General features: G+C 36.2%; 2 protein-coding genes across 5 annotated transcripts in view; both read right to left on the reverse strand.

Annotated features, from left to right (window-relative positions):
• cntnap2a (contactin associated protein 2a) overlaps positions 1-25,422 on the reverse strand; it is a 743,992-nt gene that overhangs the window by 289,840 nt on the left and 428,730 nt on the right.
• On the reverse strand, positions 15,693-23,525 carry LOC147838018 (uncharacterized). The gene is made up of 2 exons (XM_087309419.2): positions 23,363-23,525; positions 15,693-23,013 (listed from the first exon to the last, which is right to left on the reverse strand). Exon 2 carries the CDS (start codon positions 22,708-22,710, stop codon positions 16,534-16,536), a length of 6,177 nt encoding a protein of 2,058 aa, XP_087165545.1. The 5' UTR covers positions 22,711-23,013; positions 23,363-23,525; the 3' UTR covers positions 15,693-16,533.

Here is a 25,422-nt window from a genome sequence, read left to right on the forward strand (position 1 = left end):
CTATGTCACCCCGTCCCATGTGGAACAAGGGCACTTTAGAAATGCTAAATGTATTTACACAGCACCAGCCCGTAGCCCACATACTGTTGACTCGTCTCTAAATAGGATCATTGCACAACTAAACAAACATCGCTCAGATCTAGTTAACATTTGCTAAAGGTTGCAGCAAAACAATGCGATCCGAGGAGGAATTTGAGGTCTGTTTGGGGAAATAAAGTCTAATCACAATCTTTCAGTCACGGTGAATGCTAATATCAGATGCTAACATCAGATTATTGATGTCATATGCAAATTGCTATCTACAGAGCCTTAGTTCTTCTAAGCTGTAAAGAATTGTTTGTGAAATGTATTTGGTCACTTTACAATGTTTGAAAGGGTGGCGCAGTGGATAGCAATGTCGCCTCACAGCAAAAAGGTCTCTGGTTCGAGCCCCGACTGGGTCAGTTGGCTTTTCTGTGTGGAGTTGGCATGTTCTCTCCATGTTGGTGTGGATTTCCTCTGGGTGCTCCGGTTTTTCCTTACACGTTCAAAGACATGCTACTGTAGGTGAATTGGGTAAGCTAAAATTGTCCGTAGGGTATGTGTGTATGTCCTGGTCCTCCAGGTTAAGGGTTGAGTGTTGGGGCTAACGACACACCTAGTAAAAATTAGATGTTATGAAACACCAACATGGTGAAGCTAATATAGCTTCGATATACATGGCCCTGAGAGTAAGTTAGAAGTAAGTAAATACAGTGTTTGAAAACTTTTTGGGATGTTTGACTATTTGAGCTTTGCCCTTTCAGGCTTATTATAATAAATAAAAAGATTTCATTGACATTAAAGGAATAGTTCACACACAAATTAATTATTATATGGTTTCTTAATATGACAGATAGTCTTTTAGTTGAATTTTGTCAAAGTTATAAATATATATATATATATATATATATATATATATATATATATATATATATATATATATATATATATATATATATATATATATATATATATATATATATATATATATATATATATTTGGCTTTTTGCATCTCTACAAATCCAAAGACTGGCTGTTTGTTTAGTAGTCAAAAGTCCAACTAAAGGCATTTTCCATTAATAAAAAGTGCTTCATTTTACTCCAGGGGATAAATTAAGGTCTATTATGAAGGTTATGTAATTAAACCATGTACTTTTGTAGATAAAACATTCATATTTAAAGCTGTAAAACCAATTTCGAGTAAATTCTGGTAAGTGGCAGCCATCATCGCCTTCTTTCTACTCTATGTCCATTTTTTGGTGCATCAGCTGGAAGGGAGGTATGTTTGTCTTGCTTCATTATGCTTCAATGCTCATTTCAACAGCACATTCAATTAAAAGATAAAATAATAAAAGCTGGTGACACTTCACATGTGGGTATTTTTCTTTTAAAAACACATGGATATCCTATATGAGATCTATTCACCACTGGAGGTGTATCAGGCTTTTTTTTAGATGCTTTATGCTTTAAAAAATGAAAATTATACCAAAATGAAATGCTCAGCTTTAGGGCTTCCTTCAGTTACTGCAAATGTTTTTTTGAAACAAAAACATTGTCTTGACAAAAACAAAAACAAAAAAAAAACATTGGCTAGACTAAAATTTTGGTCACCTGACGTCACGTTACAAATAAAGCACGGATGCACTTGCAGTTTCTTATGTCTGTTGATCTGTATAGTTATATAACACACTCAAAAAATTACTTTTCATTCATTCATTAATTCATTTGTTTATTCATTAGTTCATTCATTCATTCATTTTCTTTTCAGCTTAGTCCCTTTATTAATCAGGGGACCACAGCAGAATAAACCGCCAACTTATCCAGCATATGTTTTATGCAGCGGGTGCCCTTCCAGCTGCCACCCATCTCTGGGAACATCCATACAAACTCATACACTACAGAAAATTTAGCCTCCCAGTCGAGACTCGAACCATCTTCTTGCTGTGAGCACTAGTTAGTGCTGTGAGCACTACCAACTGCGCCACAGTGTCACCCCAAAATTACTTTTGCTGCTTGTTTAAACAACTTATTTAAAATAAATTGAAACAACATAATTGGTAAGTTAATTTTGGCACAACTTAATTGTTTTATGTTCAATCCACTTACATTTGTAAAAACTTTAATTTGTTAACTTAATCAATTTGTGTTGGGTCACGATGAAACAGTTGTGTGGAACCCTGCATTTTTTACAGTATATAGTGAACAAATTGTGTATAAAAGACCATCAAATTAGAGCAATACCCTTTTTCTTTTTTTAAAATGACAACTGGTCAGAATAACAAATGTTTTTATTTGTCGTGATTGAATGTATGGGTTATAACACCCAGTTGTTTATATTTTTTAAACTCTGCTGAAGTATCTTGGTATTTGTTGAAATTTACTTATGTACATGCCAGAAAAAAATGCCTTTTTTGATATTTAATGGAAAAAATAGCTACAATTTATTAAAATGACAAAACATTGTATATTTACCTGGCAGATATATCATCAGTAGTAACACAAAAACTAATGTGTTATAATCAAACACACCTCTATATTGTAAATCCAGAGAATCTTACTGTCTTCAAATGGTCTTCAAATATTTTTATATATAAGAAAAAAAAATTGTCTAAGTGCACTTAAACACAACATCTCTCTCTCTTTCTCTATTTTAAAAACATTATTACGAAATCTGTCTAACACATTCTTAACATTTCACCTCTCACCATGATTAAACTTAATTACACCCATAACTGACGAATTACTGACCAACATTTTAGAGCCCTGTGACAAACCAGGTTCATTTTCAGCTAAAGAGCTTTGTCTGTTTTCCCACTGACAGATCGCCTGCTTACTTTGCATCTCATTATGCATTTCAGCTGCTTCTTGGCATATCTTGCTCGGTATGAACAGTCTGCTGGTCAAAGGGCAAACGGTTGGGTTCATGTAGAGTAAACCAAATGACGTCAATTCAGGTTTGGGAGTGCCGTTGCAATGAGCCATCTGAGCACCTCTAATACTTTCCAGAGCACAAAAGGCAGTCTGCATTTTAATGTGATTTTAAACTGTGGCGTCGACATGCTCTGGTTACTCTGACGGAACGTTTATGCTACATAATTTATCTTCATATCCAAAGATGAGGATGCACATAAAACATGGTGATTTGAGGGTAAAGTTTTTTGTTTGTTAATTCAATGCAGCGCAAACCTTTTAAGGTCAACAGTGAACATAAATATGATGAATTAACTAATAACACAAGACATTTATTCTGAAAGCTGCAACTAAAGCTATTATTAATGATGGATGTAGTGCACATCACTGCGAGCTTTACTATAGTTTTGAAAGGCAGGACTAACACTTCTCTTGGAAATTAGTAAAACCTTTAGTGACATTTTATTAGCATTTAATTGAGAAGTTGCAAAAAAAAAAATGTCAGTCAGTAGAAAAAGTTTTATCCAACATTTATGCAATTTGATGTAGTTTTGAAACAGGCACACACACGGACAAACATACACAAAATGAACACACACACAGCATACAACTATTGCCTTTGAGGATGTACATACATAAGTGTGCATTGATTTGTTTACTGGTTGGTTGGTTGATTGATTGGTGGATCGCCACTATACACTAACCGGCCACTTTATTAGATATACCTGTCCAACTGCTTGTTAATGCAAATCATATGGCTGCAACTCAATGCATTTAGTTATGTACACATGGTCAAGAGGATCTGCTGCAGTTTAAACTGAGCATGAGAATAGGTAAGAAATGTGATTTAATTTTTTTATTTTTATTTTTTCATGGTTGTTGGTGCCAGGCGGGCTGATCTGAGTATTTCAGAAACTGCCGATCTACTGTTTTCATGCACAAATATCTCTAGGGTTTAGAAACAAAGAAAATATCCAGTGAGGGGCAGATCTTTGGGCGCAAATGCCTTGTTGATGCCAGATGCAAGATAGAAAACAGTAACTCAAATAACCACTCGTTACAACTGAGGTATGCAGAAGATCATCTCTAAATGCACAACACATCCAACTTTGAGGCAGATGGGCTACAGCAGTGAAAGACCACACCAGGTGACAATTCTGTCAGCTAAGAACAGCAAATTGAGGCTACAATCTGCACAGGCTCACCAAAACTGCACAATAGACGACTGGAAAAATGTTGCCTGGTCTAATAAGTCTCGATTTTTGCTGCGATATTCGGATGGTAGGGTCAGAAGTTGGTGTCAACAACATGAAAGCTGGATGCATTCTGTATTGTATCAACGGTCCAGGCTGATGGTGGTGGTGTACCCGTTAGTACCAATTGAGCATCGTGTCAACGCCACAGCCTACCTAAGTATTGTTTCTGACCCTGTCCACCCCTTTATGACCCCAGTATACCCATCTTCTGATGGATATTTCCAGCAGAATAATGTGCCATGTCATAAAGCGCAAATCATCTCAGACTAGTTTATTGAACATGTCAATGAGTTCACTGTACTCAAATGGCCTCAACTGTCACCAGATCTCCCTCCAGTAGAGCACCTTTGGTGGACAAGAGATTTGCATTATAGATGTGCAGCCGACAAATCTGCCGCAACTGCGTAGTGCTATCATATTAATATGAACCAAAATCTCTAAGGAGTTTTTCCAGTACCTTGTTGAACCTATGACACGAAGGATTAAAGCAGCTCTGACGGGAAAAGGTAGGTGTGTCAAAATTATTTGTTTCTTTGGTGCACCACGGTGCAGACGCGGACAATTTGGTATCGGTTTAGTAATAATCACAACCGGTTATTATGTACTGACATAATTTATCTTATATGCTCTATGTCGCCATTGCTTACTTTGATGAGGGAGGCAAGCGCAAGTAATTAAAATGCTCCAACTACTTAAAAACGCAAAAACTGCACAATTTCACTGCGTGTGTGTTTGCTGGACAGTCTTTCACTGACACTTACAGCAGAAGCCCCTAATTTACTGCGATTGAGCGAATGAAAGTAAACTCCATTTCTCTCTCTCTCTCACTGTGGCTCTTTGACCTGCTGGCATGACTTCTGGTTAGTTTTTAAGTGACTATATCAGAAGATTTCAGGTGAATGATGGCTTAAAATTTCAATATGTGTCTCTCACATGGCTATGGCATGAATTTGCATCAACTCTGTTCGCTTTATTATTTCAATTGTGTGTTGAGACTTCTGGTGTGATTTACTTCTAATGAATTTTAGTCATACAAAAAAGTTCATAATGCTAGTTTATGCAACTGATAATTATTTTTTTTTACTTAGAATTTTGATGTATTGTCAAACTTTCTGTTTTGTGGCTTTAGTAGTTTGACCATTTATTGCCATTTGTTCATCCTGGCCATTTACATATAGTGACAAATGAATTGGAAGTTTAACCTGTTCACAGAAAAGAGCTTATCTGGATTTTCACAGGTAATTTACACTATTATTATTAATCAATTAACAGGTTATATTAACTATTATATAAACTAATTAATTTTGGCCATTTTTGAACTGATTATAAATTTTGTTGTTTAAAAAGAGCAAGATGTGCATTCTACAAATTCAGCATAAAAAATAAATATGTAAAAACAACATAAGGGCGGGTAAATAATGTTATGGACAAGTGTTTTATTTAATGGCCATAAAAAATGACATTTTCATGTGCTGCAGTTGCATTTGTTTGTCTGAAATCTGGAGATCAGTTCGATTGAGCCGTAAATCTGGATGAAGATGTTTGCTGGAACTGGGGGGAAAAAAGAGCAACATACTTTACACTGGGGATTTCTGGCAGATTTGTAGATGAGAAGATTGCAAGAGTGATTTGAATGTGATGAAAGACAGAAATAGTGTGCAGGAATCTTTAGGCAATGGCACTATAGTCTCTCTCTCTCTCTCTCTCTCTCTCTCTCTCTCTCTCTCTTCCATAGAGTGCCTTATTAATCATTCTCAGTGCTGCCCTTTGCGGTTTCCTACATTACATACTGCTATAAAATCTTTATGTCTCGAGAGGATCTACAACTCTCCTACTGACATGACCAGAATACAGAAAAAACATCAGAGCAGAGTTTTCATGCTTTCCTATGTCCAAACATGTTCAAACATATTGATGTTAATGTAGATTTTGCGTAGGTGGGCTTTTGTTCTTTTTTTTAATCTGCTATATGTTTGTTGTTACATTCTTGTTTTCTTAATTGTTTATTTTGTAATAACTGGGATAATTATTAAGAAATAAGCAGGAGAATAGCTGCTGATCAAATATATATAAAATAGACAAACAGATAATTTTTGACTGATCGTTCTTAAGTCTTTATGCATATTTTATATCTTGTTTTACTTGTATAACTTTTGTTTTACATAAAGATTTTAGGCATAGATAAAACTAAAATATTTCATAATAATTTGTCTTTTTTTGGCAAATTTTTTTGTCTATTTTTCTATTTTGCTTTCCAATTTAACATCCATTTCCCATATTTGTTGAATAGTTGTTAAAAACTTGCATACAGTATCTGTCAATATCTGTCAATCATTCACTGTTCAATTTGCAGGATTACAGAATGAATCGTTGAAAACGAATAGCATAAACTTAAACAAATGAAAGCTAGTAATAAGTTATGTGATGTGATATGTGTTTTCATAGCCTATGGATTTAGTTGGCTACTTCAGCATGTACTGTACTGTACCTGACTTGTGTTTTTTATTAACAAATAAGAGTTAAAAGTTCACAGGTGCAGAAAGACTTTAAATGTGAATTTTCTTCTTACGTTTACCTTGTTCGCTGTACAAAAATAAATGCTTAGCGTATGTGCACTGTTAATCCATATTTAACTGTTATGTATAAATATATATGGACGTTTTTTTTTTCTATAACGAAATGAACGAAAATGAAGATTCGAATGCCTAAAAAGATCAAATAATAAATCAAACTTTCAAAACAACTACCCAAATGATAAATCAAACGTTAAAACCTTCAAATAATCAATCAAAATACATTCTCAAATGGCAAATGAAATGTTTTTGATATTTAATTTTCATGAACAAATCAGTAAAGTCCTTTAATAATTAAATGACAAATCAAATGCTTAAACCATAATTCAACATAGTAATTCACCTCTTCAGAAAACTTATGTCAACCCAACTAAATGTATTTGAATTACTGACAAATAATTTTAGGTCAGTGCAGCTGATGTTTTCAAAAGCTGATTGAATGAGAAAAAGCAAAAGGAAATAAGAGTTATGTTTTTTTTTTTTTTTTTGTACTGGTGTAATTATTTATTTTGTACAGTGTAAAGGAAACCCACATGAAGAGTAGTTTTTAGTAAATACTATAGTGTTTTAACCATACCATACTAAAGTGTATTATACTGAACATATTATATTATTTACAACTCTGTTAATGAATGCAAACTCCAATATTTAATATAATGAACTGATAAATTGCAAAAAATACTGTAGTATACTAATTAATACAGTAGTGAACTGTAGTGTATTGTAATGTAATATTTATCTATCCATATATATATATACAGTATATATATATATATATATATATATATATATATATATATATATATATATATATATATATATATATATATATATATATATATATATATATATACACACACACACACACTTAATAATGAGTGATCGGTTTAAATTGCTATAACTGTGTTACCATGGCAATTACAGTTCTCTGACCAATAAGATGGAAGTTTACCTGCATGTGACCTATTTACCTAAATGTTGGCCTAGTTAGAAATATTGTCTTATAAAAGTGTACAGAAAAAAAAAATCACAAATTGATTTACAGTTGTGAAAACAGCCAACATGTAGTTTCAAATACTGCAAACTCACACAATGTGTATTTCAATAGTGTCAAAGCTGAAAAGGAGATGCCAGTCTAAGTGAATCAAACCTGTTTTGAAGTGTTAAACTCCGCTCATGTCTTTCAGATTAGCTGGCTGATCAAAAAGAGGAAATCTTTTAATTGTGTGGCCGCCGCAGACAGAGAAAAGCCTGACAGGTCACGGCTCACTGTCTGCTCTTATTTCTATGCTCTGCTCATACAATCAGCCACAGCCTCCAGCTGACAATACACTGTCTGCTTATCATGACTGGACTCAACAACAGGAGGAGACAAAACAAAAACGCTTTCCTCAATATATCAACATCACATTTCACAAAGCTGAAGATACATTTAACACTTTGACATGTATGATCACACCAGTATGATTAGTCTAGACTGGTCCACAGAGCATACGATCACACCGGTGTGATTAAAACATAAAGTTTGTCATTTGATCAGCTGCTAAATTCAAATCTGCTTTCCCACGAAGGCTCACGCTGAGCCAGAGAATTATGGTCATAAATCACAATTTATCAGTGCTTTCACACAAATAACGTTTATTTTATGTTTTAGATATTTTAATACACAAAAGTACTAGCAAAACACATTTTTAGGATTTGTAAAATATACGCTGCTGTCTATGGAGACAGCAATAATAGTTATTTTCAAATATATATGGATAATGTGCTGAATTCACATCAGATACACAATGTTTAGGTTAATTACTCCATTCATCTCGCAGCTAAACAGTCACTTTCATCCATATTGGGAGAAGCTGATGAATTAACATGTTGTAAATCCAGCAGCATTAATCTCTCCACTGCAATGCAGTGCATCTCCAGTCATAGATCAAATAATATGATTATCATTAAGCTGGTTAAACAACATTTTATATGTTCTTACACATGTTTGAGAATCTGAACATCAGACATTTTATAATATTTGCAGAAAACTGTAAAACAAACAAACAAACAAAAAAAAAAAAACAATATATACTTAAATCATCGGGCTTTGGTGTGTCAAATGATGAAACTTCTGCATTACCGCAAGTTTTAAAGCTATACACTCTGAATGAAAGTTGAGTTGAAAAAAAAAAATCTTAAAAAGCTTTAACCCTTTTTGTAAGTTTTAAATATTCCCACTGACCCCCGTCAATAAAACTTGCAAAAAGGGTCAAACTTTTTAAAACATTTTATCTAGACCTGTAAAAACAGACTTTTACACACACACACACACACACACACACACACACACACACACACACACACACACACACACACACACACACACACACACACACACACACACACACACACACACACACACACACACACACACACACACACAAAACAACAACAACAACAACAACATATAGTATTAATATACTGTCACAGTGTGCTGTAATACTATTAAAATCATGATCATGATGTGCATATCAGTCCATGTGTCTGGTCATTTATAAGGTACTGTTTACACTAGTGTGCTTTACTTTTGTTATGGTTATACCTGGCATAAACACTACTCCAGCATCTTCAACCAAGGAAAATGTAGTGTTTTTTTTTTTTAAATAATTATTAACCCAGTCTTAGTTTGTATGCTGGTGTAGACTGAAATAAAGACCTCTTAAAATGGCTATCGCAGGTATCCAAAATTACTTTCTGACCCATCTTCCAGACCCTGATTTATCAAGCCGCTCTCATATGACCATTACTAGCCGAATCATACAAGGAAACATATGTATTTTACACCCCAGTTTATTCTGTTTATATACCCCTATATACATTTCTAGAGAGAGTAAAATATGTCTCAGGAGCTATGTTTTTTATGGTCAGCTCCGCTCTGTGACTTAAGTCCGCCGGCGTACATGTCCAGCGACCGGATAAACTGGTAACAGCAAGAAAGCTGAGGTAAGCTGAGGTAATCAGTCAGCTGGTAAGCAAGAAATGGAATGGCATCATACTGCTCCATAGCATTTGTTTTAAAGACGAAATGCATAATTCGCAATCTCCAGAAACGTATATAGAGCTACGTAATCAGGATGAGTTTATATTATGTTTTGTATTTTTAGTGGCTAATTCGTATGAATTCATGAGTTTAGTCCTATAAAACTGTATGTTTTTTAAAAGGAGCCGTGGCACCAAACCCTACACCTTAACTCAACCATCTTTGAGAATGGGCAAATGTACAAAACTAAAATGTACAAGTGAGAGTTTACAAATTTATACGAGTTAGTCACAAATCAAAAAGTTCAGAATTGCAGTGAGATATCGTGGCCATTTCACAACCAGAAGACTGCAAAAACGGATGTCGGCAAAACATGAGCATGCTTAGTGAACATGAATGGTCACATATCATGCATTTTAGGCTGTAAAATGTGGATGGATCATACTTCTGAAATGCAATCTGGATGAAGAGCGTTTTTATTCCATTTTTTCAATGCTACTTCAAAAAGATAGATAGTGATTAAGTTATTGGTGTCTGGGATGTAATCCAAATACTGCAATGAACACCATGATGTTGTAAAGATTCAGTTAATCGCGTGTAATAATGACCAAACAGAGTTAAAAAAATGTCCATTGACAGGGTTTTCTCAATTCAATATAGTAGAAGTTTTTGACCCGGAAACAGTAATCCATACGTCACAACTAAACAAGCAGATTCTATTTCCTCTCTGTGACTTCTGCAGCCTAATCAAAGAGGAAGGTGGTTAATTTAGTTGTAACGACAAGAATTTAAATACCAGCGGAGCCCTGTAAAGTCTGCAGGGGATGAGAAATAAACAAAACGTCATGTGTCGATGGTGCAGTAATGTGAAGGGACAGCATGTGGATGTGTACGGCAGCCGTCTCTCAGATCTAATGGAGGTCAAGAGGCGGGAGGACACTGGAGACCACACAGACAACAATATAACAACTTGACAGAGCTGAAGGCATCAAGAAATTAGGACAATTACAGTTTAACTTCCCAATTACCGAACTTAATGCACCCTGGATGCAATTGAGATTTAACGCTTCATTTGGCTGCAGAGCGCCAAGCCTCTGTAATTTGATGAATCCTGACAGTCAATTTAGAAAGCATATTTTGGGAAATAGTTTTTTCTCTTCCACTGTCTCTTCATGTATGTGTGAGTATAAACCATTTGGAGGGAACAATTCACATTCATGGGCAAAGTGCGCCTGTTGGCCTAGTGCTGGTTCATTAACAGTGCTTCACACAAGATAGAACTAGATGCAGGAAAAATATTTTAATATTTGATTGATGTTTATTGGACTAAATATTAAAGATATTATTTACATCCCCTCATGCTAAAAATGTGATTTGGTAAATATTTTATGCAGAAATAAATGTATAAATGTAAAATATATGCATGTTAAATACTACTGCTGCTGCTACTATGTCAACGTCAACGACGACAATGACAACGACGGCGATGACAACAACGACAGCAACAACAACAGTGGCAACGACAACAACGATGACGTCTACTACAACCACTACTACTACTACTACTAATAATAATTTTAATGCATTTAAATAAAGTTACTTACATAAAATAATTTAATTAATTAACAATTCACTTATTTCACGTGGCTGCCTTTTTAAAACACGAAAGCGAGGCTGGGGTGAAAGAAACCCTGAAGTATAGGATCAGCACTGTAAACATTGCAACACCATTCTGTGGACTGCAAACCTCCAGCTGTTGCCGCGACTTCAAAATGCAGATATGGTGTAAACATCACTGTAATATCATTCAGTTAAGCTTAATTTAAACAATTTAAAGCATAATAGACATAAAAAAAAACAATCTCTTAAAGAGTGTCCTAGGCTTCAGTTTATGGCACCAGGTAAACATCGTGGGGATGTTTTTTTTTCTGCTTCAGCCTATGTAACCCAGTGAGGGCTAAAACAAAACAATCCTCTGTAGCACACATTTGTGCTGTCTGTAATAGGGTTGTCCTGAAACTGAAGTTTTAAAAATGTCCATTTCCCGCTAAGATTTAAGTGTCTCTGAGCGCATTCTTAAACACCTCTGGTTTGTTATAATATTCACCAGTGCTCAACAGAAATGACTGTGATTGGCCGTGAAGGTCATCAGTTTATCGCTTTTCACCAAGTACAAACACAGATACACTGACACTGAAGAGTTTAAAGCTACAGATATAAAGATATACAGCCAGGTACACAAAATTTCTGTGTGACTCAGGTTACATCCAGGTTTTTTATCACCACAGCCTCGATTTCACTTTTTAAATAGCAGAAGATACAAATATATTCTATGTATGGTTGTATATAAAAAATAAAACAATCAAGCAAAAATGCTATATTTTGTTATTTTGTTATGTTATTTTATTTTTTTGGTGCGAACAGTCGAAAACGTTTGAATACTTAATCATAAAGGCTTCTCAACGCCACCTTTCTGTTGCATGGAGTGAAACTGCTGCAACTAATACATTATACGTTCGTAATTTGCAATGTAAGAATATATGCCAATATTGGTATGCTTTTCATGAACTGGCCTCCATAACAAGCTAATTGAATAGCCCTGAACTAAGGGAATAAATACAATAAACCGTGCTACACACCAATGGTGATTAGTTAGTTAGTTAGATAGTTGATTAGTTGGTTAGACATTGTATTAATCCTAAAGGAAATTCTGTAAAATTTGATTAAAGCTAACAATCGTCAAATGTTTCACATCCAGTAATGCAAATTATCATCGTTTTACTTTTTTCTAAAATTGTTAGTTTCAATATTTTGTTAATATTAGCATCAAAATTGTGTGAAATTTGTGTGTATTAGCATTTCATTTAGATTTCAACACTGTAAACACCATGACATAATGACACAAAGACTAACAGAAGCCCACCTACTGTATATTTCCCGCAACAACCTAAAAGTACCACTGAAATTATAAAGATTATTTCAAGCTTCATTGTATTTTTTAACACTCGCTGATTATGTACATAACAGGTGTCCAATCCGGATCCTGGAAAAGTTTAGTTCCAAACCTGCTTCAACATACTTACAAACAAGCTTAAAGGACAGGTGTGTTTAATTATGGTTGAATCTAAACTGTGCAGAGCTGAGGCCCTCCAGGAACTGGATTTGACACCTGTGATGTACAATACTTGCTTAAAACATTTTTTGGGTCATTTTAATCTATATAAATTACAGACTTTAAGATATCCATTCAAAATACACTCAAGTAGCACAAAAAGTATGGTTCTTCAGTACACAACACATGCTGCATTATAGCTCATCTCCTGAACATCTGCTGAGCGAACATACTGACAGTCTCAGCACTTCACCTAGAACTGCTACCATTTCTAAAAATAAACACAATGATCTGCAAGCAGGCCAATCAAACGACTAAACCCTGTAAAACGAGAGATGTGTGCTGTCATGCATATATGCACAAGGGGGCACACAAACACTTGAAGGGACACTGTTTGACAACAATACAGCAGGCTGGTTGTCCTTCACTAAAGATTAATCAACTGTGATGGACAGACTACAATAACAGTTCAGTTTAAATCACATGATGTAATGTCTCATACAAACAGAAACTCACTCAATATGACATTTCCAAGGAGAGCAATTCAGATGCGAGGTTTTCAGACCACAAGACTTTGTCCTGTACTGCATATTATTCTCATAATGCTTAAAAGAGTAAATAAATAAATATAAAATAAGCATTAGTACAAATAATTTATAAAAAAATATTACTACTATTACTACTACTACTACTACTACTACTACTACAAATAATAATAACAACATCATTAAAACAACAACATAACATTAATAATATTAACAATACAATTATATACCAGCAATGATACAATATTATTTTATTATAACACTAATAATAATATAATATAATACCTTATAATACCTTAAAATACAATTAGTATTACAATACAATATTAATAAAAAATAATAATAATACAATAAAATTATAATAGAAATATTTTAATAATGCCAATAATAATGAAATAATAATAATAATAATAATAATAATAATAATAATAATAATAATAATAATAATAATAATAATAATAATAATAATAACATGTTTTAATAAAAAATTACTTGGTCCAATAAGGTCTACAATAAGATTTTATTTGTTTATTAATTATGTTAATGTAATTACAAGCATGATCTAATGCATTATTAAATCGCGTTAAGACAGTTATGCTTGTCAACATTAGTTAATGCATTGTAAGTTGACAATAACTTACATAAATCTAATAAGGCAGTATCGATACACACTGCAATAAATGTATTGTTACAGAAATATTAAACAGATTAGCATTTACATTAACTAATGGACAAAGGTGTTAGCTAATGTTTTACTTAAATCTTAAATTATTAAAAATAATAATAATAATAATAATAATAATGATGATACTAATAATCATCATAATAATAATCATAATAATACATAAAAGCATGTTAAATAAAAAAAATATATATATATGCTTATATTATATCTTCTTCTTCTTTGGCCTTAGTCCCGTATGGTTACGGGGTCGGCTCTTTGGAACAAGTCCTCCATTTAGACTTGTCCATATGACAGCGACTTTTTTTACACATTCTGGGCCTCTCTGGGCCTGTCACCCTCATACAATCATACACTACGGACAATTTAGCCTACCCAATTTACCTGCAGCATGTCTTTGGACAGTGGGGGAAACCGCTGTTATAATAGTAATAACACAAGATTATTGTACTATAACACTAATAATAATACAATTTTGGCATTTTATATACATACAATAATGCAGTTATAATACAATTATTTTAATAATACCAATAATAATAATAATAATAATAATAATAATAATAATAATACTTTTAGCATACAAATATAATCAAATTACATTTTAAATTATGTAATCATTAAAACTTGCTTAGATAATAATAAAAAATGCATAAAATGCTGCATGATTGTATTTGTATTAATTTATTCATTTATATAAGTTGGATGGATAGATGGATGGATGGATGGATGGATGGATGGATGGATGGATGGATGGATGGATGGATGGATGGATGGATGGACACTAACACTTGGATGGATGGATGGATGGATGGATGGATGGACACTAACACTAAAAACTAAAATATCATCTTCAAAATAAAAAGCTAATTTACTTGTTGATCCCAGTAAACTGCATTTTATCTTTGCACATCCTGTGAGGCTAGTAGATGACACACACACACACACACACACACACACACACACACACACACACACACACACACACACACACACACACACACACACACACACACACACATGCAAAATTCAATTCATGCCTAATTTAACACAGACAGTATAGAGCCAAGCACACCGAGAGAGAATTCAGTCTTTTTTGTGCAGTGAGATTAGCATTAAGTACATGCTCAGCAGTCTTCAGTTTGCTGCTCGCTCATTAATAGATTAGCATCAGCACAGCCAAAGCCACGCTGCAAATTGTTATTGCTGACTGTAATCAGGAAATGGGTGGCAGGAGTGCCAGGGGAGAGTGGCAAAGACTGGAAGTGTCATGGAGGAACTAATAAATAAGAGAGAAGGTGAATGATTTTGAGCTGCGGCGGTGAGCAAGAGAGAGAAAGACCTTGGTGGACATTGTAATGCATCATAATTTTCAAATATTTGGGTTCAGTGAGTTTTGCCTCTGTTGATGGTGTTACTTCTTAAATGGCAAAGCCAAACAATTATTATGATAAATACATATTTGTCGAGTTCTTATGGGTTACACACACCAGTATCTGCTTCTAACTCGAAAGAGCTTCAGCCAATAACAGGGGACACAGGGAACAACTCCAAGGCTTTTCAGCTTTTGTATTTTAACTTTCAGTTTGCCCAATAATACAATACTGTAGCGCTTGAACAGTAGTAGCGATACCAGTAGCAGCGATAGCAATAGGTTGATAACCTTAGAAAAGGAACAAAATATACAAAATATACATTATTCGCAATACTGACTTAAACAAACACAATGTAATACAAATAAAGACAGTTCCTTCACAAATTTTGTCTCAGCATTATTAATTTGCATATTAAAATAATACTTCTTAATATTAATGCAAGCATTTCACTTTACATAAACTATTTACATAAATGAACAGCATGATTAACTTAATATTGTGCACAAAGTATTATAATGCACAAAATAATGAACTACAGTGCAACAAAATAGCAGCTGTCTTTTATATTGCACATATATTATGAATAAGGCAATGCATGTGGCAGTCCTTGTAATTAGAAAAAGTCAATTCTCATACCATCAGTGTCCCTGAGATGACCAAGTGCTGATGTGCCTTCCCTTCCTTACACACTGCAGCTTAAAACTTTCTGCATGCAATCGTGAAAGTTTATTAATGCAGCGATCGCGTTCTTCAGCTTTCACAGCGCGTCTGCATGCATGCACTTGCCATGTGAGTTTTTTTTTTCTTTCCGCATTCACTCGGCACTTCCCGTATCTCCTCGGCACTTCCCGTATCTCCTCGGCAAGCTCCGTCAGCCAATTGCTTCCGCCAAACACTTTCAGTTTCGTTAGTTCCGCCTAATTCCTCCATGCATTGATTCGTATGAAGTCCAAATTCGCGATTTGACTTTACACCTCCCACTTGAACTACTGGTTCTTTGAACCCAAGTTGTTCACAGAATTTAGTGCGTGTTTAGTGCTGTTCCTCTATAGGTATTAAGACAACTAAACGTCTTACGTCTCTGTGGAGGATAGTTGCAGGGATTCTGTCAGTCAACTTTTTGGTTGTGACTTTGGCTTTAGCAGGCTTTACGTTTGAGACTGGGTAGCTTGTGAAGACTTTAACATTCACATCTCTGACAATACCTTTGTCATCAGCATTGACTTGGATGACTCTGGCCAACTTGTACTGACTCCTCAGTGCATTTTGGTCTGCTAACCAGACGACATCTCCAACAGCAACATTCCTTTCCTTGGTGTGCCATTTGTTTCTTACAAACAAGTTTGGCCCTGCTAACTGACTCCATTTCCTCCAGAATTTGTTAACTTCTCCTTGGATGACTTTTAATCTTTTATAAGGATAGCCAACAAAATCAAAGTCACCTGGGTCTCCCTTTGGTCCAGATCTTCCCAACAGAAGAGAGTTGGGAGTGACATATTCTACACAATCCTCTCTGCTCTGCGTCCTTGCATCAATAGGCCTCTCATTAGCCAGGTTAGCTGCCATATAAAGGAATGTTTGAAATTCGCTCCAAGTGAAAACACCATCACCTCCCAAGTTGTGAAGGGCTCGCTTTACTATGCGAACAGCGGCCTCTGCTGCTCCGTTCCTGTGAGGAGAACTTGCAGGATGGATCTTCCAAACCCATTCAGTTCCGTGTTTAGCAGCTTTTTCCTCTAGCTCAGATGTTTCTAACTTGTCCAGGAACTTGTAGAGTTCTGTGAGAGCAGGTTTAACTCCGATAAAATTTGAGCCGGGGTCGGACCATAATTTTCTTGGATGACCCCTCAAAGCCGTGAATCTTTGGTAGGCTAGCATAAACCCTTCAGCAGATTGGTCACTCACAATGTCAGTGTGTATCGCTCTAGATGCCATACAGCAGTAAACGATTCCCCAAACTTTGAGATGTACCCGCTTCCTCACTTCATCCTTTACTATGTATGGTCCAAACAGGTCTAAAGTTGTGTATTCAAAGGGTGCTGCTGGTTCTGTCCTTTCAGGAGGAAGGTCTGCCATGATTTGCTCACATCTCTTTGCTCTTGCCTTCCTGCAGATCACACAGCTGTCTACAACTTTCTTGGCTAGTCTCCGACCTTTAATCACCCACGCCTTTTTCCTCATTCTTAGAAGTGTCCCTGCTACCTCCTCATGATTTGCACTGTGGGCTTCTCGGGCTAATAACATGGACACCCATGCACTACAAGGTAATATTGGGACTGCAATCTTTTCTTCATTAAAGATCTGTATTCTTCCACCACAAACCAAGAGTCCTGAATTTTCTCTATACACAGCCAGTCTGCTAAGTGTAGTGTCGGGAAAAGTCACACCCTGTTGAGCAGCTAGAAAGAGTTCTTTCAGAATATACTCTTCCTCTTTCACAGTCAGCATGGTTTGTTTGATCTTGTTTTGCAACACTTCTTTTCTTTTTCTCTCATTTGAGTCCTGATCCCTGAATCCTAGCCACTTCTTTACAGCGCGCCAAACCCAGCCGATGACTCTGACTAGCTTGGTTAAATTGCTGTATTTTTCCTCATCCACTAGTTTCTTAATAATTAAGTCACGAGGTGTTCCTTTTGGTAAGTTTGGTCTTTTTCCATTTTCACCAGAGTCAGAAACAACATTGATTGAATCACCAAGGATTGAAACTTCAGGAATTCCTTTACCTGCTTCTGCCAGGTCCCTCTTTGTTTGAGATCTTGTCAGAACTGCTGAGAATGTTTTCCGTTGAAGTCTGTTAACATTCTCCTTGGCATCAGCAGCAACCTCAGCAGCTGATTTCTTTGGCCACTCCTCTACTGAATACCTGAGGAATTGTGGTCCCTCCTGCCATTCGGACTCTTCAGCAAGATCTTCAGGAGTGCCTCCTCTAGTAATGATGTCAGCGATATTGACATCCCCTGGTATCCACCACCAGTCACTTACTGATCCAGACTTTTGGATTTCTCCAACTCTATTTGCAAAGAAAGTTTGGTAGCCATAGCTATCACGTTGAATGGCCCCCAGCACCGTTTGACTGTCTACCAGGTGAAACCAGCGCTCCACTTCCATCCGCCCATGCTTTTCAAAGTACTTCCTGAGTCGTGCAGCAAAAACTGCACCGCAGATTTCAGCCTTCACAGCATCTCCTTTCTGGTCTAGTGGTGTTAGTTTTGCTTTAGATTCAACTAGTCTGACGTCTATCCCCTGGTCTGTATTCCATCTTAGGTACAATACAGCTCCATATGTTTTATCACTACCATCTGAGAAAGTGATTCCCCAGGGTTTTCCTTTCCAGCCAGGAGGTGTAAGACTTCTGTGGAACTTGACCTGATTAAGCTGCACATATTCCTCAAATAATCTGATAGCTTCTTCCCTGAGGTTTTCAGAAAGTGGCATGTCCCATGTCTCACGGGTTAGACTCCCCTTTCCTGTCTCTTGGAAAGCTTTCCTGACAAGAATTGCACCCTTCTGTTTGGCAGGAGTGACAAGACCAACTGGGTCATAGAGGCCAGCAACTTGGCTTAACAGGTGCCTTCTGGTCAAAGGGTTTGGTGTTCTCAGTCTCACCTCACTTTTTAAGAGGTTCTGACCCGTTCTCATTTTCTTCTTTCTTACTGAGAAATTAATGGAAGCCATGATGTACAGCTTATCCTCCTCTACCAAGTACCCTGTGCCCAAAGCCTTGTTGTCTTCATCTCGTAGCTGGTTTGGTAGTATGATTGTTTTAGATTGAGAGATTGATTCTTTTGGAACTTGACTTGGATCAACCACTTCATTCCTCCCACTTTGCTCCGACCGAACCCATGGTTTCAGTGCAAATCCGCCAGCTGCTAGAATCTCCTCTAGCCCATTTGTTATCTCTTTCAGTCTCTCTTGGCTATTATGGGATGTAAGGATGTCATCCACATAACTGTCCTCCTCAAGGACTCTGCACTCTTCTTTTAAATGAGCAAACTTTGCCAGCCTAGCTGTCTCACGCATAGCTAACTGTGCAATGCATCCAGCAGGACGATCTCCAATGTTAACTCTAGTGATAGCGTACTCACTTATTTCTTCGTCTTGAGTGTCTCTCCAGAGAAATCTGTGAAGATGAACCTCACGCTCTTCCAGCCACACTGAATTGTACATCTTTTTTATGTCTCCAAGAGCAGCAAATACTCCCTTCCTGAATCTTAGCAAGACAGCTCTGATTGGGTTGAGTACATCTGGTCCTTTTAACAGAAGATCATTCATGCTTAGCCCTTTGAATTTCTGACTACTGTTCCAGACAAGTCGCACTGGAGTGGTAGTTGAATGCGGATTTGGTGCTACCAGGTGACTAACATACCAAACAGGTCCCTTCCATTCCTCAATTACTTGTTTAGTAAGCTTTGTTGCTGCACCCCTTTTCACCATGTCATGGACTTGAGCTGCATAAATGTCCTGCCATTCTGGTACCTTTTTCAGTTGCTTTTCTGTTCTGAGGAAAGCAGCTTCTACTCCACTTCTGTTGTAAGGAAGTGTAGCTGGGTCCTGAATCCATGGATACTTTGTATCCCAGTGTGGAGCTGTGCTGTGGGTATCCATTTCAACATATGTGAGACCCTCTCTTATAATCTCCAGTTCTCTTTCTTCTGCTAGGGTCATCTCCTTCCCTCCAGGCTGACAGTTTCCACAGCGACATCCTCCACATTTTGGCTCACAAGCTGTGCCAATACTATCCCATTTCCACCAGTCAATAAACTCTCTGTTGCTTGCTAGTGAACTTCTTGGGCTCTTTCCCTCTTTGACAATATCAGTAATTGCTGGTCTTTCTGCTTTTTCTATGATTTCTTCATACCTGGCTGCAGCTGTTCTCATGGACCGAGCAAAATGTGTTTTGGACTCGTATGCAGCCATATCCACCACTTCAAACAAATCAGGGTGTGCTCCAGCCACTGTTTTCCCCAGCGGGCTGTCCCACAGGACAAGATCCCCAACAATCTTCACTCTTTGTGGAGCGAGTCTGCCCTCTCGGTGACTGATGAGGAGATCTATTTTTCCTGGTCTTTTCAGTTCTTCTAATTCCACCTCTGGAAAGAATTCTCTAAGTTTCTCTTGACTTACGATTCTATGAACTTTGGCAATTTCTTCCAAACCATAGCAGATCAACTGATGAGCCTTCACTGTCCCCTCAGGAGTTTTGACTCTAATCCTGAGAAGGTATCTATTTGTGCTTACTCTGATTGCCATCTTGCCAACTCCATGAACCACTAGAGTGATTTTTTCACCTCTCAGCTTAAGTCTTTCAGCAGCTTCATGGGTGATATAGTTTGTATCAGAAGCCAGATCTATCAAAGCGCCAATCTTCTGTCCTGCATTCGTGGTTACTTCCATCAGCATCATGATAACAGGAAGCTCCTTTAATCCACTTTTACTGACCAATCCCTGCTGGTCATTTCCTGAGCAGTTTATCATCTTAACTTTGTTGGTGAATGCTTTTTTGCATTTCTCAGCCAATTCTGGAGAAAGTTCAGCCAGGAAATGTTCCTGCTCTGCAGTCAATCCACTTCCTTTTCTACTATCTTTACTGATGGTTTTCCCTTCATTCAGGTTCTTGAGGTCCCATTTTGGACAGAGGAAGTAATGGTGGTCTGAGAAGTCTCCTTTTTTGCAATCTTTGTTTCTGCAAAGGTAGTTATCACTGCACCTGCTGTCATCCTCATGAACTCCCAAGCACTTTTTGCATGCTCCTAGTTTCCTGATGATAGATTTCTTCTCTGTCAGCTTCAAGTCTTTAAATTTTCTGCAGAAGAAAATCCTGTCTCTATGTTTCTCTGCCCCACACACGATGCAACCAGCTTCTGTGGAGTCTTTCTTTGTCGTTCTAGTAAAAGCGTAATTCTTTTCAAATTTTCTTTCTGGCTTTTCCACTCTTTCTGAGATCCTAAGTTGTTCCAGCCTTTCAAGCACTTCTTCCTGTTTCTGAAGGAATTGTAACAGCTCATCAAAGTGTTTGTCTGGTGTGACGTTATTTGCAGGATCTGTCATATATACGAGCCATTCTCTTTTCAAGAGTTCAGGTAACTTGCTTTCGATGGATTTTATCACAAGAGGATTCTTCATTGCTCCAACGTTTCCAAGATCTGTGAGATCAGCCAAGGCTTTTTCCACCATTTGGATTAATTCTATTACCCTTCTTGGTTGGTTTCCTCTCAAAGCTGGCATTTTCTCTAGTTCCTCTACAATTTCCATGGCAATTGTAATTTTGTTACCGTATCGGTTGTCTAACACCCTGAATATGTCATCAGCAGTGTTGTAGGAAGACAATCTGAGCTCTTTTGCGATTCTGTCATCCACGCTATCCACTAACTGAATCTTTTTCACTTCAACAGACCCAGTGGGCTCACCTTGCTTCTGGAGATTTTCCCAGTCTCTCTTCCAACGATAGTAATCTCTCTTATTACCAGTGAATTTAGGTAGACTTGTTGGTTTAATTTTTACCACTGGCATGATCTGTCCTGCAGGTACCATTATGTTTGGATTGTTTGTCATACTCGTGTCTAATGCTTGTGTATCTTCAGCAGCTCTTCGGGCCCAAGCGAATTCAGCTTTTCTTGATTCAAGCTCATTGCTACACTCTTTCAGTTTGCGAACATGACTTTCAAGATCCTTTCTCTCAGGTGCTGGAATCCATCTTTCCCATTTTAGCAAAGTTACAGTTGCCTCTTTCACCAGTCTCATCGAGAGCTCCAGTTGCACTTCATAACTTTCATATCCAGTGCCATCAACAGGCATAGCGGCTGTGCGATCGCAGGCTTTTTCAGCTGCTGAAATTGTGGTTAACACATCACTTTGTCCATATCTTTGCCAGAGATTATCTTGTACTATCTCAGTTACTTCGTCAAACTTTGCATTACATTCTTCCACAGCTTTCTTAAAGTCAGCTTCTTGCTGTGCTGAAAGTTGTACCTCTGCACCATCTTCTGTAGCTTCAATCTCTGCTATTAATCCAGCTTTATAGTCATCATTAGTTTCAAACACTTTTCTTGCTCCAGAAGAAAGCTTTTTAAATTCTTCTTTTAGCTCTGATTCTATAAGTCGGTGTGCTTCTCTACAGAGAAAGTTAGCTTGTTTGGTAAAGCTACTTTTTGCAGTGGTTCTTTCCTTTTTTAGCTGTTTAACTGATTTTCCTAATGCTTCCTCAGCCATTTTCCTTGAATTTTTCTTTCACTTGGTGTCAGCAGAACTTTGTCTTTGGACGTCACAAAGCCGTTGATCTTTATGTCCAGCTGCTACACTCTTGGTTATCAACTGTCGAGTTCTTATGGGTTACACACACCAGTATCTGCTTCTAACTCGAAAGAGCTTCAGCCAATAACAGGGGACACAGGGAACAACTCCAAGGCTTTTCAGCTTTTGTATTTTAACTTTCAGTTTGCCCAATAATACAATACTGTAGCGCTTGAACAGTAGTAGCGATACCAGTAGCAGCGATAGCAATAGGTTGATAACCTTAGAAAAGGAACAAAATATACAAAATATACATTATTCGCAATACTGACTTAAACAAACACAATGTAATACAAATAAAGACAGTTCCTTCACAAATTTTGTCTCAGCATTATTAATTTGCATATTAAAATAATACTTCTTAATATTAATGCAAGCATTTCACTTTACATAAACTATTTACATAAATGAACAGCATGATTAACTTAATATTGTGCACAAAGTATTATAATGCACAAAATAATGAACTACAGTGCAACAAAATAGCAGCTGTCTTTTATATTGCACATATATTATGAATAAGGCAATGCATGTGGCAGTCCTTGTAATTAGAAAAAGTCAATTCTCATACCATCAGTGTCCCTGAGATGACCAAGTGCTGATGTGCCTTCCCTTCCTTACACACTGCAGCTTAAAACTTTCTGCATGCAATCGTGAAAGTTTATTAATGCAGCGATCGCGTTCTTCAGCTTTCACAGCGCGTCTGCATGCATGCACTTGCCATGTGAGTTTTTTTTTTCTTTCCGCATTCACTCGGCACTTCCCGTATCTCCTCGGCACTTCCCGTATCTCCTCGGCAAGCTCCGTCAGCCAATTGCTTCCGCCAAACACTTTCAGTTTCGTTAGTTCCGCCTAATTCCTCCATGCATTGATTCGTATGAAGTCCAAATTCGCGATTTGACTTTACAATATTATTAGCAGAAAGAATATTCATTATGTAACAATAATAACAACAACAACAACAACAACAACTTCCATTTAATCAATTATTTTAAATTACTATAAAGCATATATTTTATTTTTTTATTTTATATGCTTTGATATATTATTATTATTATTATTATTATTATTATTATTATTACTATTATTAATATTATTATTGTTATTATTATTATTATTATTATTATTATTATTATTATTATTATTATTATTATTTTCATTAATTATATTTTCCAGAGATGGGTTGCGGCTGGAAGGGCATCCGCTGCGTAAAAACTTGCTGGATAAGTTAGCGGTTCATTCCGCTGTGGCAAACCCGTATTATTAAAGGGACTAAGCCGACAAGAAAATAAATGAATGAATTATTAATTATAATAATTTTTGGGCTTTTTTTCACCCGAGTAAAAACAAACATACAGTAATAATACATTTTTTTTTAATCAAAATTCTGCTTTTTATTTATTGATTTAATTAACTGAGTGTATCTACTGTTACTTTTAGCCAGCTTGGTGTCATTGCTGAATAGACACGTGTATATGCAACATTAAAAATAAAAATGGAACTACAGTATAAATAATAAAATGATCAAATTAATTAATCATTCAAGTATGAGTTTTGCTTAAGTATTATTTAAGAATCAATAACAACACTGTAACAAACGTTGGTTTCCACACAATACTTCATGCCGTTCCAACACAAATCAATTAGGCAAACTTAATGGTTTTTACAATTTTAAGTGGATTGAACATAAAACTAAAGCTTTACCAAAAAAACAAAAACAAAAAAAAACCCCACAATAATTGTGTTGTTTCAGCTCATTTCAAATAAATAGTTTGAACAAGCTGCAAACACGTATTTTTGAGGGATGTTAAAGGTGCTTTATGTAAGTTTTTGCCTCTTTTAAAGAACAAAAATGCCATAATATATTCAAAGTCAGATAGTCTGCTTTGAAAATGCAAGTTATGTGCCAGAATGCTGACTTTGTTTTGGTTCTTTTAACTCATCCACTATCAGTTTAGTCAATTATATTTCAGCACCCTGGGTTGCCTTGTTGAAAACCACATATATGATTCCTTTATTAAGACAGGCTCCGAAAGCCTGTGATTTTGACCAAAATGTGACCCCCGGTGGACAGTATTAAACTCCAAAATGAAACTTTGATTCAGAGTTCCACATGAGGTATTTTATTAGCAAATGCGAGTGTAAACATAAGGTGAGCAGGTTACATTGTAACCACGTGTCCTAACAACATGCTACATGATGAGATTTGTGATGATAAGCAATTGGGCTGTTTGCACCAGACAGAAATGTACTGTATATACAGCCATTCAAAAGCATAGAATAGGCACTCACTCACAAAATGTTTATAATCTTATTAATACATATTAAACCTATTTAACATTATTAAATGTACATGCTAAATCACTATGTGCTGGTTTTAAGTCACAGTTCTAAAGTTTCAATTTCAAATGGTTTATTTTATTTTCAAGATCTGAGGTGAACTATCTTCTGCTGCTTTCAGTAGTATGGCAATACATGTCTAGTAAACAGGCACTCAAACTCACATTATTAGCATTTAACACTGAATAAAGCACATGAGGTGTATCTTTGGTGATCATTGTCAGTTTTCTGTTGTTCAGTCATTTCTAATATATCAATTCAAGGTGTTGGTTAGAACAAAAACTCTTTTTT

This window comes from Danio rerio, chromosome 24 (assembly GCF_052040795.2).
Source record: "Danio rerio strain M-AB ecotype USA chromosome 24, GRCz13ab, whole genome shotgun sequence".
Lineage (NCBI taxonomy): Eukaryota > Metazoa > Chordata > Actinopteri > Cypriniformes > Danionidae > Danio > Danio rerio.